General features: G+C 41.4%; 1 protein-coding gene across 3 annotated transcripts in view; it reads left to right on the top strand.

Moving 5' to 3' along the window:
* The window catches only part of PCGF2 (polycomb group ring finger 2), a 75020-nt gene that overhangs the window by 41917 nt on the left and 17418 nt on the right, over positions 1-15685 (top strand). For 2 of the 3 annotated variants that reach the window (XM_030221554.1, XM_030221555.1), the window contains exons 3-8: positions 7665-7761; positions 8231-8286; positions 8388-8438; positions 8544-8652; positions 13192-13240; positions 15068-15166. In XM_030221554.1, coding sequence (XP_030077414.1) covers positions 7665-7761; positions 8231-8286; positions 8388-8438; positions 8544-8652; positions 13192-13240; positions 15068-15166 — 461 coding nt within the window. The remainder of the gene's footprint in view (positions 1-7664; positions 7762-8230; positions 8287-8387; positions 8439-8543; positions 8653-13191; positions 13241-15067; positions 15167-15685) is intronic. The other variant, XM_030221556.1, reaches the window with a different exon arrangement.

Here is a 15685-nt window from a genome sequence, read left to right as displayed (position 1 = left end):
TCAGAATTGTACGGTACATGGCCCCATCCATTCTCCCATTGATGCGGTGAAGTAGTCCTGTGCCCTTAGCAGAGAAACACCCCCAAAACATAACATTTCTACCTCCATGCTTGACAGTGGGGACGGTGTTCTTTGGGTCATAGGCAGCATTTCTCTTCCTCTAAACACGGCGAGTTGAGTTCATGCCAAAGAGCTCAATTTTTGTCTCATCTGACCACAGCACCTTCTCCCAATCACTCTCGGCATCATCCAGGTGTTCACTGGCAAACTTCAGACGGGCCGTCACATGTGCCTTCCGGAGCAGGGGGACCTTGCGGGCACTGCAGGATTGCAATCCGTTATGTCATAATGTGTTACCAATGGTTTTCGTGGTGACAGTGGTTCCAGCTGCCTTGAGATCATTGACAAGTTCCCCCCTTGTAGTTGTAGGCTGATTTCTAACCTTCCTCATGATCAAGGATACCCCACGAGGTGAGATTTTGCATGGAGCCCCATATCTTTGTCGATTGACAGTCATTTTGTACTTCTTCCATTTTCTTACTATGGCACCAACAGTTGTCTCCTTCTCGCCCAGCGTCTTACTGATGGTTTTGTAGCTCATTCCAGCCTTGTGCAGGTGTATGATCTTGTCCCTGACATCCTTAGACAGCTCCTTGCTCTTGGCCATTTTGTAGAGGTTAGAGTCTGACTGATTCACTGAGTCTGTGGACAGGTGTCTTTCATACAGGTGACCATTGCCGACAGCTGTCTGTCATGCAGGTAACGAGTTGATTTGGAGCATCTACCTGGTCTGTAGGGGCCAGATCTCTTACTGGTTGGTGGGGGATCAAATACTTATTTCCCTCTGCAGAATGCAAATAAATTCATATACTTTCCACAATGTGATTTTCCGGATTTAATTTGTGATGTGCTATCTCTCACTGTTACCAATAACCTACCCTTCAATTATGGGCTGCTCATGTCTTTGTCAGTGGGCAAACTTACAAAATCAGCAAGGGATCAAATACTTATTTCCCCCACTGTAGATGTGTCGCGGCACAGGCTCCAGGACATAGTAGCCATAGGCGGGCGTGGGAAAAAGAGTTGGGTAGGACCATAGAGGAAGTAGAATAGGAGAGTATAGAAAAAAGGGTGACGGGTGTCTCTATACATGTACCGCTCAAAGAAAACGCAGTAAAGGTCTTATATAGGTGGTACCTTACCCCGGATCGACTTCAGCGAATATACCCGACGACTACGGGACTGTGCTGGAGGGGATGCGGCCTAAGGGGAACCATGGGGCACATATGGTGGCGTTGCCTTAAAGTTAAGGCATTCTGGAAGGCAGTGCAAGATAGGCTCCAGAGCTGGCTGGGATGTTTGATACCTTGGGTCCCTGAGGTGTTTCTTTTCTCTGCACCGGTGAGAGGACTGACATCTTGTAAACAGCAGTTGCTGCTACAGGTGACAGCAGTAGCCAGAGTGACAATAGCGTTGCACTGGAAACAAAAAACAGTCCCCCCAATTACAAGATGGCAAAAGAAATTAAAGTATGTGTGTGAAATGGAAAGGCTCATAGCCGCACGAAAACACCGGACAAGTCAGTGGCACTCAACATGGCAGTTCTTTGTAAATGCAGTTAACTAGGGGAAGAAAAAAAAAAAAAGAGAGAACGTAGTTTATGAGTGTGAAGGACCAGAAATAGCACTGGGGGAAGGGGGAGGGGGGGGAGGGTTTAGGGGGGGGTGGAACTGGAGGGGGGAAGAGGGGAGGTCGATAGGTAGGAAATGGGAGGTCACTTACAGTGGGGGAAATAAGTATTTGATCCCTTGCTGATTTTGTAAGTTTGCCCACTGACAAAGACATGAGCAGCCCATAATTGAAGGGTAGGTTATTGGTAACAGTGAGAGATAGCACATCACAAATTAAATCCGGAAAATCACATTGTGGAAAGTATATGAATTTATTTGCATTCTGCAGAGGGAAATAAGTATTTGATCCCCCACCAACCAGTAAGAGATCTGGCCCCTACAGACCAGGTAGATGCTCCAAATCAACTCGTTACCTGCATGACAGACAGCTGTCGGCAATGGTCACCTGTATGAAAGACACCTGTCCACAGACTCAGTGAATCAGTCAGACTCTAACCTCTACAAAATGGCCAAGAGCAAGGAGCTGTCTAAGGATGTCAGGGACAAGATCATACACCTGCACAAGGCTGGAATGGGCTACAAAACCATCAGTAAGACGCTGGGCGAGAAGGAGACAACTGTTGGTGCCATAGTAAGAAAATGGAGGAAGTACAAAATGACTGTCAATCGACAAAGATCTGGGGCTCCACGCAAAATCTCACCTCGTGGGGTATCCTTGATCATGAGGAAGGTTAGAAATCAGCCTACAACTACAAGGGGGGAACTTGTCAATGATCTCAAGGCAGCTGGGACCACTGTCACCACGAAAACCATTGGTAACACATTACGACATAACGGATTGCAATCCTGCAGTGCCCGCAAGGTCCCCCTGCTCTGGAAGGCACATGTGACGGCCCGTCTGAAGTTTGCCAGTGAACACCTGGATGATGCCGAGAGTGATTGGGAGAAGGTGCTGTGGTCAGATGAGACAAAAATTGAGCTCTTTGGCATGAACTCAACTCGCCGTGTTTGGAGGAAGAGAAATGCTGCCTATGACCCAAAGAACACCGTCCCCACTGTCAAGCATGGAGGTGGAAATGTTATGTTTTGGGGGTGTTTCTCTGCTAAGGGCACAGGACTACTTCACCGCATCAATGGGAGAATGGATGGGGCCATGTACCGTACAATTCTGAGTGACAACCTCCTTCCCTCCGCCAGGGCCTTAAAAATGGGTCGTGGCTGGGTCTTCCAGCACGACAATGACCCAAAACATACAGCCAAGGCAACAAAGGAGTGGCTCAGGAAGAAGCACATTAGGGTCATGGAGTGGCCTAGCCAGTCACCAGACCTTAATCCCATTGAAAACTTATGGAGGGAGCTGAAGCTGCGAGTTGCCAAGCGACAGCCCAGAACTCTTAATGATTTAGAGATGATCTGCAAAGAGGAGTGGACCAAAATTCCTCCTGACATGTGTGCAAACCTCATCATCAACTACAGAAGACGTCTGACCGCTGTGCTTGCCAACAAGGGTTTTGCCACCAAGTATTAGGTCTTGTTTGCCAGAGGGATTAAATACTTATTTCCCTCTGCAGAATGCAAATAAATTCATATACTTTCCACAATGTGATTTTCCGGATTTAATTTGTGATGTGCTATCTCTCACTGTTACCAATAACCTACCCTTCAATTATGGGCTGCTCATGTCTTTGTCAGTGGGCAAACTTACAAAATCAGCAAGGGATCAAATACTTATTTCCCCCACTGTATAAAACACAATTAAAAAGTTGAAGTATATTTTGTATTTGATTATGCATGGCAAACTTAAATGTGTATTCTTTGTTATGTATCTGGCACATAGCTATGTGCAAAATTGTATTGTGAATGTGTTAGTTACGCTATGTTCAGAATTAATAATGTTCAATAAAGACTTCTAAAAATTAAAAAAAAATATATATATAGCAAGACAAGTACAACAAAGTGGTGACCAGAGCTTCAGGAATGCTAGGGAAAGGCATAACCAATAGAAAAAAAGGACATGATGATGTCTTTGTGTAAGACATTGGTGAGACCTCATCTATAATTCTGTGCTTTGTCCTGGAGGCTGTATCTCTGCATGAATACAGGCAGGGTGGAGGAAGTTCAGAGACAGGCTCATTTGAGATGAGACTTGAGGACATAAATATGTATACTCCGGAGAACAATAAATACAGGGGATATGATAGAAACCTTGATATACGCAAAAGGTATAAACAGTACAAGAAGCAATTCTTTTTCATTTGAAAGAATGCTCTAGATGAATAAGATGTCACTGCATAAGACTCTAAGGGGGCAATTGTATAAAGGTCACCTAAATTTGGGTGTTAAAATGCAGGACGCTGAGCACAAATTCTATGATGGCACCTGGGCACTCAGATTCCATTATAGAATAGAGCGTAAGTTGGCATTTGCCTGACATTTATGTTTATTATGTATTTGATAGCCCATCAATTCTGATACAGGTCTCAGTGGTTTACAATCCAAGAAAAGAAATTATAAAGGAAAGGAACATCACAATAAACAGAGTAGGCTTATTACACAGCATACATACCAAAACTAACATTAAAACTGAAGCTAAAACTAAATCCTATTTTCTCATCTCAGTTGCTGAGGTGTCGCAGGTCCACCTGTGGTCAAATTTAATTGAATACTGAATGGCAATTCGAAGAAGTGAGCTTTGAGGAAGAATTTGAATTTGGGAAAAGATAATTCAGACCTTAGATAAAGGGGCAAATTTATCCAGAGAAAGAGTGCTAAAAAAAAAATAAGCTGAATGACAGGTAGACTCATAATGGGCGTTTTTAGGTGACGGGAGAACCAAATGATAGGCATCTAGGGAACACAGCGAACCCGAGGAAACATAGAGAATTGTGACAGAAGAGAGATATAGAGGGGAACCTAAGTGTAACGATTTGTGAGCCAGACACAGAACCTTAAACCAACATCTATAACGGACAGTGGGGAGTGGGGAGGCCTGATCCCAACGTTTAGAGTGACATAGAAAGCGAGCAGCAGAGTTATGAAGAATTTGGAGATGGCAAAAAATAGGAATCAAACAAAATAAAACATGGAAAAGAAAATAAGATGATACCTTTTTTATTGGACATAACTTAATACATTTCTTGTATTAAGTTATGTCCAATAAAAAAGGTATCGTCTTATTTTCTTTTCCATGTTTTATTTTGTTTGATTTCTATTGATAACCTTAAGAGTGGACTAACACGGCTACCACACACCTCTAAAATATAGGAAGGAATCCCACAGTAAGCAGTGTTACCATAATCTATATGGATAATAACAAAAGTGTGAATGAGTGTGTGAAGAGCAGGGAAATCAAAATACTTTCTGATCAGATTCGTTGAAGCCAGAAGAAACCTTGGAATGTAAAACTGCTCCAAGATAATGAAAAGTGTTCATAAGGGTGACCGAGATGTTTAAAAGGTTGAGTGGGATGGATGAGGCAGTAAGTAGGCCAGTCACCCAACATGCCGTTGTCTTAGAGGGATTAAGGACCAACTTATAATGACACAGCCAGTTTGACAGGGCATGAAGACAAGATTGCAAACATGATAGATCTGGGGTCGAGGGCAAGACTGGGAAAATCAAGAGGATGTTGTCCATATACATAAAAAATGTGATGTTCTGGTCCTGGATAAGAAGGGCCAAACGACTAAGGAAAGTATTGCATAAAATGATTAAGAGTGGGGAAAGCATAGAGTCCTGGGAAACATCAGAATGCAAAGGTCTAGGAGTGGAGGTAGAGGATGCAGTAAAAACCGAGAAACTTCTATCAGAGAGAAAAGAAAAGAACCAATTAAGAACAGTACCTGAAATGCCAAATTAATGACGAGACAAAAGAAGAGAGTGATCCTCTAAGTCGAAAGCCGCAGAGAGGTCGAGAGACACAAGAAGGACACCCATCCTAGATTCAAAGAATGAATGGAATTCACTATTCAAAGCTGTCACTGTGGTTTCAGTGCTTTGCATTGCACAAAATCCTATTTGTCTTGGATGAAGAACAATCCGTAGACTGGAGCAACTGATCAAAAACAACTTTTTCTGTAATTTTGGAGAGAACATTAAGGTTGGAGATAGTTCAGTAATGTTCAAGGAGTTAAGGATCTAGAATTTTTAAGAATAGGTTTAACAACTGCCTTTTTCCACAGTGATGGGTCTAGACCAGAGGAAAGACTAAGGTTAACCATATGCAAGATCAGTGGAAGAAGCCCGTGCCTATTGATCTTAATCCAAGAAGAGGGAAAAGGGTCTAGTAGTGAAGTGGTGAGGCACATTGATGATATTACATTAGACAACTGTGTGAGAGATGGATGAGAAAATGAAAACGAATGCTATCACTTACACTATATAAAAGGCAGGCTTATATGTTAGTGCGTAAATGCTGCACTTTGACACGTAACTTATAGTAGTCTATAAATTACACGTGTAAGTGTTGGATTTGCCTGTGTTGCGCAGGTTATGTTTTAAGCTTGTAGAACACTGCTTAGTGCCCAACCGGCATTTATGCACATGAATGTTACATTCACACATGGAAGTGCTAAATATTCTATAATCTTAGCCTGCAAATGGTGTTTACATTTAGGTGTTAAGACTATAGAATTAGGGCAGGGGTTCTCAATCCAATCCTTGGGATACACCTAGCCAGTCAGGTTTTCAGGTTACCCACAATGACTATGTATTAGATAGATGTACATGCCCTACATCCATGGTATGCAAATTTATCTCATGCATATTCATTGTGGGTATCCTGAAAACTTGACTAGCTAGGTGTGTCCCGAGGACTGGGTTGAGAACCCCTGAATTATGGGGTTAGGTGGTAGGCATAGGAGGAACATCAGGATATTTCTGTAGGGGAGAAGGGGGGGGGGGGGGAGCAAAAATAAACAAAATTCAAGAATGCCTTGGATAAGTACTGATGATCCTACTAGCAAAAAAGGCTGGGGCTGTGACACTGCTTCAGGAAGTATACTAGGCAGAGGCTGGATGGACCTTGTAATCCTTATTGATTTTCTTCATAACAGTTTCTCAGCTTTGACTTAATTGTACTGACAACTGTAGGGGATTGGTCCTATTATGACAGATTGATTTCCTGGCATAAGGCACCTTATTTGAAGAATTTTAAGTCGGGAAATCTGGCCAGTCCTGCCTTCAACTGACTGTAATGGACCTTGCTTGATATGCTCACTTATGTGCCTATGAATATTTAGTGGTCCATTATTAGGGGTAGCAAGCATGTTAATTTTAATGCTGGCATCAGCTCTTAAGTTAATACTTATATTGTCACTTTGATATCATAAGGCCACTGCACCAACACTATACATTTAGGGCCTGATATTCAAAGGATTTACGCTCCTAAACTGGCTTCTTTGAACATTCGAGGGCTGTGTGCCTACATTTATACTCAAACGTTTACTGAATTCCTAAATTTAGGAGCATTAAAATTAGGTGGCTACATGGGTGATTTAGGGTGGGGAATAAGATTATAGACTTAGAACTGATTTTCAGCACTAGGCTCACAAGTTTAGGCAAATGAATGGCAGGCCTAAATTTATAAGTTTAACTTTTAAGCTCCTAAAGTAAGATGAATTTTCAGCTGAAAACAGGGTATAAACTTAGGAGCTCAATTTTTTTTAAATATTGGCCTTTTAGTTTAAACCTACATATCTAAATGTATAACTGAAAATCCCTGCTATCAAGATCATTTGAAAGTCCACCCTGGCTCTGCCCCAAATATGGATAGCATTGGGCTGTGATGGATTTTTATCCTTACACTATCCATATAGCAGCAGAAAACCCATTAACAAGTTATATGTTCAAACAGTGCTCAGTGAACATATAACTTCCTTTTAATATTGGTCCTCTAGTAAATATTACCCTCCTGCCCCTCTCTTCTCAGACACAACCACACTGCAGGTACTTTCATACTTCTTACATTTAAATCACTAGCTGTGGGAGTTGTGTTGCCTTGTTTTATAACACAGCTTTTTTTTCTTCTCTCAGTTTGTAAGACCTGTATAGTCCCCTACTTGGAAGCCAACAAGTTCTGCCCTATGTGTGATGCCCAAGTTCACAAAACCAGACCCCTTCTCAGTATCAGGTCAGTTGCGGCTCTGCCCATCATCCTTTTTTTACCCTTTTAAAGCTAAGGAAAAAATCACCAAGAAAGTGAAATATGCCTTTGTTATACTGATGCAAACAAGGATCAAGGTACATTTTGGCTTTAAAAGAAACAACCAACAAGAAGACCCAGGCCCATTGAAAGGTGATTTCTGTTTCATGGGCTGCGTCTCAATTGGTACAAAACAAACATAAAATTCTGTTAACAGCGCCAGACTGAATATAGAGTATTAATTTCTGCTGATGATGATCGAACACCTATGAAAAAGCACTCCAAATGACACAAATATATAACAAAGTAGATAAAAAATAAAGATCAATTGCAGATGCTTAAGATTATTTGTATCTTGTATGAGAATGAAAAACTTTCAGGACCCTGCTGGGCTCCTTGAAAGAGTTTTTATTTTTTCTTGCATTGTTCTTAATTATGGACTATTCCTTTCTTTCAGATCAGACAAAACCTTACAGGATATTGTATATAAACTAGTGCCAGGACTTTTTAAAGGTACATAAGCTACATCCCCCCTACACAGTTCCTACTCATTTCTTTGTCAGAGTCCTCTTTCAATTCTGCTTAGACTGGATTTTTTTTTTTTTTTTGGTCAGATGAAATGAAAAGGAGACACAAGTTCTACTCAGCTTACCCGCTGCCAGATGGTAGGTGTCTGTAGGATACTTTTCATGTTACCTTTTTCATTCACTATTTTGATTGAAAATGTTGTTCCTGTTTCTCACCTTGTGATGTTTTGACTTGTTCTTCAGTGCTTGGTGACCCCACTGACTCCCGTGGGGATCTGACAGATCAGGAGAAGGTCATGCTCAAGGATGATGACATAGTCAGTTTATCCATAGAGTTCTATGAAGGAACCAGGCAAGTCTTGTTATGTGTTAGGTATAGCCAAGCCTCTTTAACCTTTTCATGCAAGATGTGATTATTTTCTAAGAACAAAACATTGACAATAAAAGTGGGAGTTTTAAATCTCAAATGCAAAGGTTGGAAAAGTATTTTCTTGTAACAGAGACAGGTGACATAAAAGGCCACTTTTACCTACGGGCAAAAGTGGCAGCTTAACAGGGGGCCCATAAGTAAAAGTGGTCCTGCGCATAGGGCCCACTCTGGTCCAGCATCTCTCTTCCCTTCCCCTGGTAGAGCTGCTTCCCAGGGATAAAAAGTGTGGAGCTGCCATTGATCCATGCTACTGATGGCTCTTCCAGGCCCACCTTTCTGACATGAATTCCTGTTTCTGAGCGCAGGAGTGGCAAAGCCAACAGCTGCCCCATGGATGATTAATGTGGCCCTGGTTACTTATGGCATCAAGAAATGGTCTCCGTATTGGCTATTGCTGAAATGTTTAGTTGTAGATATAACACATGAACAAAGTCTTCTAAAAATCCTTTGAGATATGCCAGACTTACATTCTTATTTGTGTTTGTTTTCTGAAGTCTTATTCCTGGCCCTTCCTCAGTGATAACTATTTGTTAAATAAGTCTGCTTTCTCTTATTTGTTTTAAATTAGCTACCTGTTTGTTTTATGGAATGGCCCTAGACTCCTCCATATTAATCTGTTTCACACCATTCATGATTTTATAGACATCTTCTTGATTGTTTATGAGATTATTGATTTTACTACCTTCTGTGGTACAGCCCAAAGCAGTTTACATCTTTAGCATCTTATCTATGTTAGCTGAATATCCTAATGTATGCTTATTAGGTGTATCATTAGTATTATGCTAACATTGTATTATATCTCTGGTATTTGAATTCCAGTGCTGTTAAATGTGTATATTTTTGATACTGTTTCATGGTATTTCTATTATTAGGTTTCAATGTACTGATTTCAAGTTTACCTCATTTATTGTATTTAGTTTATTCTTGGTTATTTTATGTTATGCTATTAACAAAATTCTAAGTTTTATGTTAAACTGTACCTGCTTTACACCGCCTTCGGTGAATCTCTTCATAAAGGCAGAAATTGATTTCATTTGTGATTTCTGATGGGTCATGTTTGAACGGAATGTAGATCGTAACGTCATTAGCATAGATGTAGGGATTAAGGCCTTGGATAGTGATTTGGCTAGAGGTGTCATCATTAGGTTGAAAAGGGTCAGTGAAACCGGTGATCCTTGGGGTACGTTTCCATGGTGATGATGTATTCGAGTTTGCAATCACTTGGTATGTTCTTTTGTACATCTATAAAATGGGCATTCTCAAGGGTGGAATTTGAAGTTTGCACATACACTTTGAAAAGTGGAAAGTAACATAGTAAAGGTCAGATCTTCACGGTCCATCTAGTCTGCCCAACAAGGTGGGCATGTTTGAGGATTTCGGTAGATAAGGTGCAACCAGCTTAAAAATCTACCTTGGAAACCAAAGTTGTCCAATACTGAGAACATAAATGATCACTGGACGCGGTCAGACGTCTTCTTAGTGTCTAGTCATAACAGCAACATGGGCACCCTCTCTTCATGTACACAATAAACTATACGTAAGGCCTTTCTAATATTATCAGTAGTTTGTCGGCCCCTGATAAAACCTGCTTGGTCCTCATGAATTAGAGTAGGCAATACCCGCTGCATGCGTGCTGCCAAAATCTTGGTAAATAATTTGTAATCTGTATTAAGCAGTGATATGGGTCAATAGGAACCACAGCTCTGAGGATCTTTCCTGGGTTTTAGCAACAATGTAATTATTGCCAGTCGCCACGTTTCAGGCCATTCCATTGTACTATCAAAGGAATTAAACAGATCTACCAACAAAGGAGCCAAAATCTCTCGGATTTGTTGGTGAATCCGTCTGGGACTGGAATGTTCCATTGCGCAGCTCACCAATGGCCCCATTTAACTTCTTCAAGTTCTATGGGTTTGGATAGGGTATCACTTGTTGTCAACAGTAATTGTGGAAGTGCTAATTGCCAAAATATCCCTCTCTAGTTGGGAATAGGTAAATTCCTTAGTCAAATTATCCAATGATCTGTTCAGGGTGAGATTAAAGTCTTCCCCTCAATAGCAATGTACCCTCTGCATGCTTTAATAGAACCTGATGTAACCTATCTAAATAGGCTTTGTAGTCTACTTGTGGTGCATAGACATTCACTATCGTATATATAGCATTATCTATAAGCAACACTAACAACAAATATTGCCCTCCTGGATCCCTAATTACATTATGAATTTGCCATGTTTTAGTCTCTCCAAGGGCTATCAACACTCCCTTAATCTTCATCTGGAAGGTATTTGACGCATAAAATATTTTTGAGTATTTCTTATGCCTACAAAATCGCTCATGCTCTGGTCTCAGGTGCGTCTCCTGGATTAATGCAATATCCACTCTTAATCTAGTTAGTTCCTGAAAAAGCATTCCTCATTTTCTTGGGGAATTTAGTCCCCGCACATTAAAAGTTAGTAAGGTACACCCCATGTTCTGTATAGCACCTCACTTGCACTATAGGCGAGGACCCGTGCCTTATTCCCATTCCCCTCCCCATGCCATATCTGATTGCCCCCATAACCACCAAATCTCCCCCTCCCCTCTCCCTCCCAAGCTTATACTTTATCTCCTCCATTTAGGAGCAAATCGTAACTTCAGAGGAAGAGTGCTCACTACTGCAATCATAAACATTCAAGCAAAATTTGTACACAGTAATCTACTTATGTATAACAAGATTATGAACTCATATTCAATTAGCCTCCCTCAGTCCCACTTCTTCATTTAACAGTAGTATATACTTTCCCATCTATACAGTCAGGTCTTCATGTAGGCTGTGGTGACAGGTGGCTGTCAGATTGTTGCTGTTGGAAGCGCTTATTTCCATTTGCCACCCGTTGCCACTTCGGTTGCCCATACTGTCACAGTGATGATCAGTTTGGTTGACTAGAGGACCCTATAGGTTGACCTTATGGTAAAATCTACTTGGCTTCAGCAACAGACTGAACTTGATGTATTTTGCCATCCTTATAAAACACCAAAGCAAAGGGATGCCACCACTTATAGCATATATTGTGCTCTTGCAGAAATGCTGTAAGAGGACGTAATTCCGATCATCTTTGGAGCATTGCCGCAGCCAAATCTTGGTAGACTTCAACACAACAAAATTTCTCCAATTGACGAGCGGCACGCAGCACTCGCTCTTTAAGTTGATAATCATAAAAGCACGCAATAATATAATATCCTTCAGATTTTATTTCTAGTAGAGCCCAGCGCTCTATGAACTCTTTCCAGTTTCACCGTGGCAGGATTAAGCTTTGCCTTATTATCTGATAAGAGCGAGCTCACTATTTGCTGGACCACTGCTTCACTGTCTGTATATACTGGCGTCTCCGGTATGCCCCAGAAGCGTAAGCTGTGGCGCCTACTTCTGTTTTCCAAGTCCTCCAATTTATCTTGAAATAGTTGATTTTGTAGCTGTTTCCCTTGCATATTTTTGTCCAGCATCTCAATACTAACTGCATACTCATCCAGTCACAATTTTGCTTCCTTGAGCCTGTGGCTCAGTTCACTAATGTCTCCACATAAATCCGCGCTCCCAATATGGTTAGTTCTGTTCGCATTGCCTTGAAATCCATTTTTATTTCCTGAAGCCACATGTAAATTTCGGTCAAAGGTTGTATTTCTGCTTCACCATTCTGTATGCCCTCCTCAGGGCCTCTAGAGGGTTGCTCAACAGATTGAGGCCTATCCGCTCCGCCGACCTCTATGGTCTGACTTGCCATGCGGAGCCCCTTTGATAAACCGCTGTAAGCAAACCTTGTCAAGTCAATAGCCCATTGTCCCTGGGACATCACCATCTGCTTCTCCTCCACAAATAGTGGTAGGGCAGCCACTTATATAGTAAGATGGCTCTGGATTACTCTGTAGTTGTCATTTTTCTGCAATAGCTTGCACGGAGCTAAGCCTTCATGCAGCCATTCCGTGTGATGTCACTTCTCCGTCTTTCTCACCTTCTTCTGAACTGCCTCATCTTTTGATATTCTTAGTGAGAAACGTGTATTTACACCTGCTCTAAAATAGCCAAAATTCTTGTGCTGACATCGTTGGTTGCACAAGTAAGCTGCGATTTGAAAAAGGAAAGTACTTTCCCTTCTAAAATTGTTGCTTTTTACTAGTCGTAACCACATATGCGGCCAGTTCTAAAATTACCCCCTAAGTCTCTTCATTATAAGAAAGCCTGGACACATTCTTTTTTTTTATTCATGGAGGAAACTTTGTGATAACGAGGGAGGCTGCTTATATTTCAAGGATCAGAGGATTCACATGCCCGTTTCAGTGTGCCTCTTGCTGATTTACAAGAAGAGGTAGCTTGTTTTATTGGTGTGTAGGATCTAGCTAGACTCCCTGTGTCCAGACATGCAGTATCCAATTAGATAGAATGCCAGGCCATCTTAATCGTTTCTTTTTTTTTTTTTTTCACAGGGAAGAAAACAAAGAATCCATTGAAAATGGAGAAATGAAGAAGGAAAAGGTGAGGGTAAAAGTGATGAGAAGAGCCATGGACAAAGTTTCTCTAGTGTGTAGTATGGGGCTTTCTGTCCACCTTTGTGATCTACAGTTACTGGAGTTTTCAAGATATTCACAAATAGTATGCATGAGATAAATTTGTATACATTGGAGACCTAGAATATGGCAAATTTTCTCTCTTGCTCATGCAGAGACTGATGTAATGACAAATATGAGAACAGTGCACTATGTTTCAATGCTTTCTCAAAAATCTTTTACTCTTGATGCAGTAAACTAATGGCATGCAAATTACTATGGCATTTAAAAGTATACACTGAGAAAAAAACCCAGCACACGTTCTCATGGTAATTTTCAGTTTGTTGCCCTGGGAGTAAGTTCTCTGAGCGTCAATGCGTGAATGGGGCTTGGATCTTTCTTTCTGTGTTTGTACAGCGCTGCGTACACTTTGTAGCGCTCTAGAAATGTTAAATAGTAGTAGTAGTAGTAGGATCACAGACAGGAAAGTGAGACATTGGAGGGGAAACAAAACAAACCCTGCATCCCACTCCACATACAAGGTGGCCCAGTGGGCCCCAGACGTCTCTGGCCCCATCCATGAGGCTATCTGATTCAGGGCACCCTGGGTAAGGGAGGCCCTGAACCAGAGAGCCTCCATCCTTCTGGACCAGAACCCCTCCAGACCAGTCAGGTCCAAGAAGATATAAATTTGCATCCTTCTCTTCCTGATATCTTGGAAAAGGGCAGCACCTGACCCCTAACAGCACATTCTAATGCACAGCTAGGAGTTAGTTTGCCAAATAAAATTGTTTTATTTGACAGACTGATCCCTAATGATGTGCCATCAAGCACCATTTGGGGTCAGGCACTCCTTTTTCCAAGATGGCTGCTGCTGGATGCTTCTCCAGACTAGGTAAGTATTATTGGTCCAGGAGGATTCAGCAGCAAGAAGGCTCCCTGGTCAAGCACCTTTCTGACTTGGGGTGCCTGGACCAGATAGCCTTAGGGTTGGGGTGGTTACTAGGCCCCCTTGGGCTACAAGTCCTCTGAAGTGTTGCACTTCTCTTCAGATGACCTTGCCATTCCTGTGTAGGATCTTTACTTCTTCATGAAACTAAAGTAAAGATTCTGTGCTAAAGGGAAAGTAAAAAACCATGCCAAAATTCTGTGTGTTTTTTTTTACACTGAGAACAAATCCTGATTTGGCAGGGTTTCAAGCCATTTGCTCACTGACCATCCTGCCCTTTAGTGCAATGGTTTTACTGCCCATTTTTTTCTGCATTAAAACCTGTACTGTATCGGGATTAAGATTAGTGTGGCAAATCAAAAGTAAACCATTGCCCTAGAAAATAATATGGTTTAGTATGCTGGCCCATCGTGGATATCCTAAAAATTCCAGCAGGCTCCGAGATCACCAGGATAGGCTGGGGAAGTCTTAGTAGAGATCTTGTGAAGTGCCACTTTTTAGTTCAGGTTTCCACATGGAAAAGACCAACTTTCTGGTGCAGACATTTACAGAAAAGAGGTCATCGGGAGTGGTTCCTGGAGCCCTGAAGCCCCCATATATTAGGGTAGTATGGGAGATATGGAACTCTGTGTACTGAAATACTAGTTTTTGGCATGTCTACAACAAATGAGGAGATGATTTCTTCCAGACTAGAGCATCTATATGTGAAGGATCTTAGACTGATACAGGCATGTACTGGGAGATTCAGTGTTTTAGGAAGGATGCCTCTCTCTCCATTTTAGATTGTTTGTAGGACATAGCACTATGTTATATGCTCTGCTTGCTTTGTTTTTACAATTAATACATTCATTTCATGTCTTTTCATAGAAGAATGGTGTAAGGTTCCTTCGATGTCCTGCTGCCATGACCATAATGCATTTAGCTAAATTTCTGCACAATAAGATGGATGTCCCCAATAAATACAAAGTAAGTGTGTAGGGGTTTTGTCTGCAAGGCAAATGCTCGACACCTTTTCAAATCTTTTTCATCCTTCATAGCTTTACTTTGGTATATTTCCATATGCACTCCACTGCCACATGATCCTTGTTCTTGGTATCTAGAGATAGTAATATCATAAATCACTCTCAGTTCAAACTCTTTATTTCACTTATAAGGCTCTGGTATGTTGGGTGGAAGTGAATATTAGACCTTCCCTCCCAGATCAAAAAAACATCCTCTGTAGAAGTCTCTGGTGAAACCTCATTTAGAGTACTGTGTACAATTCTGGAGACCGCATCTTCAAAAAGATATAAACTGGTTGGCTACTAAAATGGTCAGTAGTCTTTGTTATAAAGTATATGGGTACAGACAGTAAACGGCTTTGTTTGTACCAGAGAAACGCAGTATATCAAATCAATGATCTTTTACCTTTTACTTAAAGATCTCAATAAGTATACTTTGGAAGAAAAAGGGGGGGAGGGGAGAGGGAAGATACGTTTAAATACT

Source organism: Microcaecilia unicolor, chromosome 12, assembly GCF_901765095.1.
Source record: "Microcaecilia unicolor chromosome 12, aMicUni1.1, whole genome shotgun sequence".
Lineage (NCBI taxonomy): Eukaryota > Metazoa > Chordata > Amphibia > Gymnophiona > Siphonopidae > Microcaecilia > Microcaecilia unicolor.
This window is presented reverse-complemented; position numbering and strand designations above follow the sequence as displayed.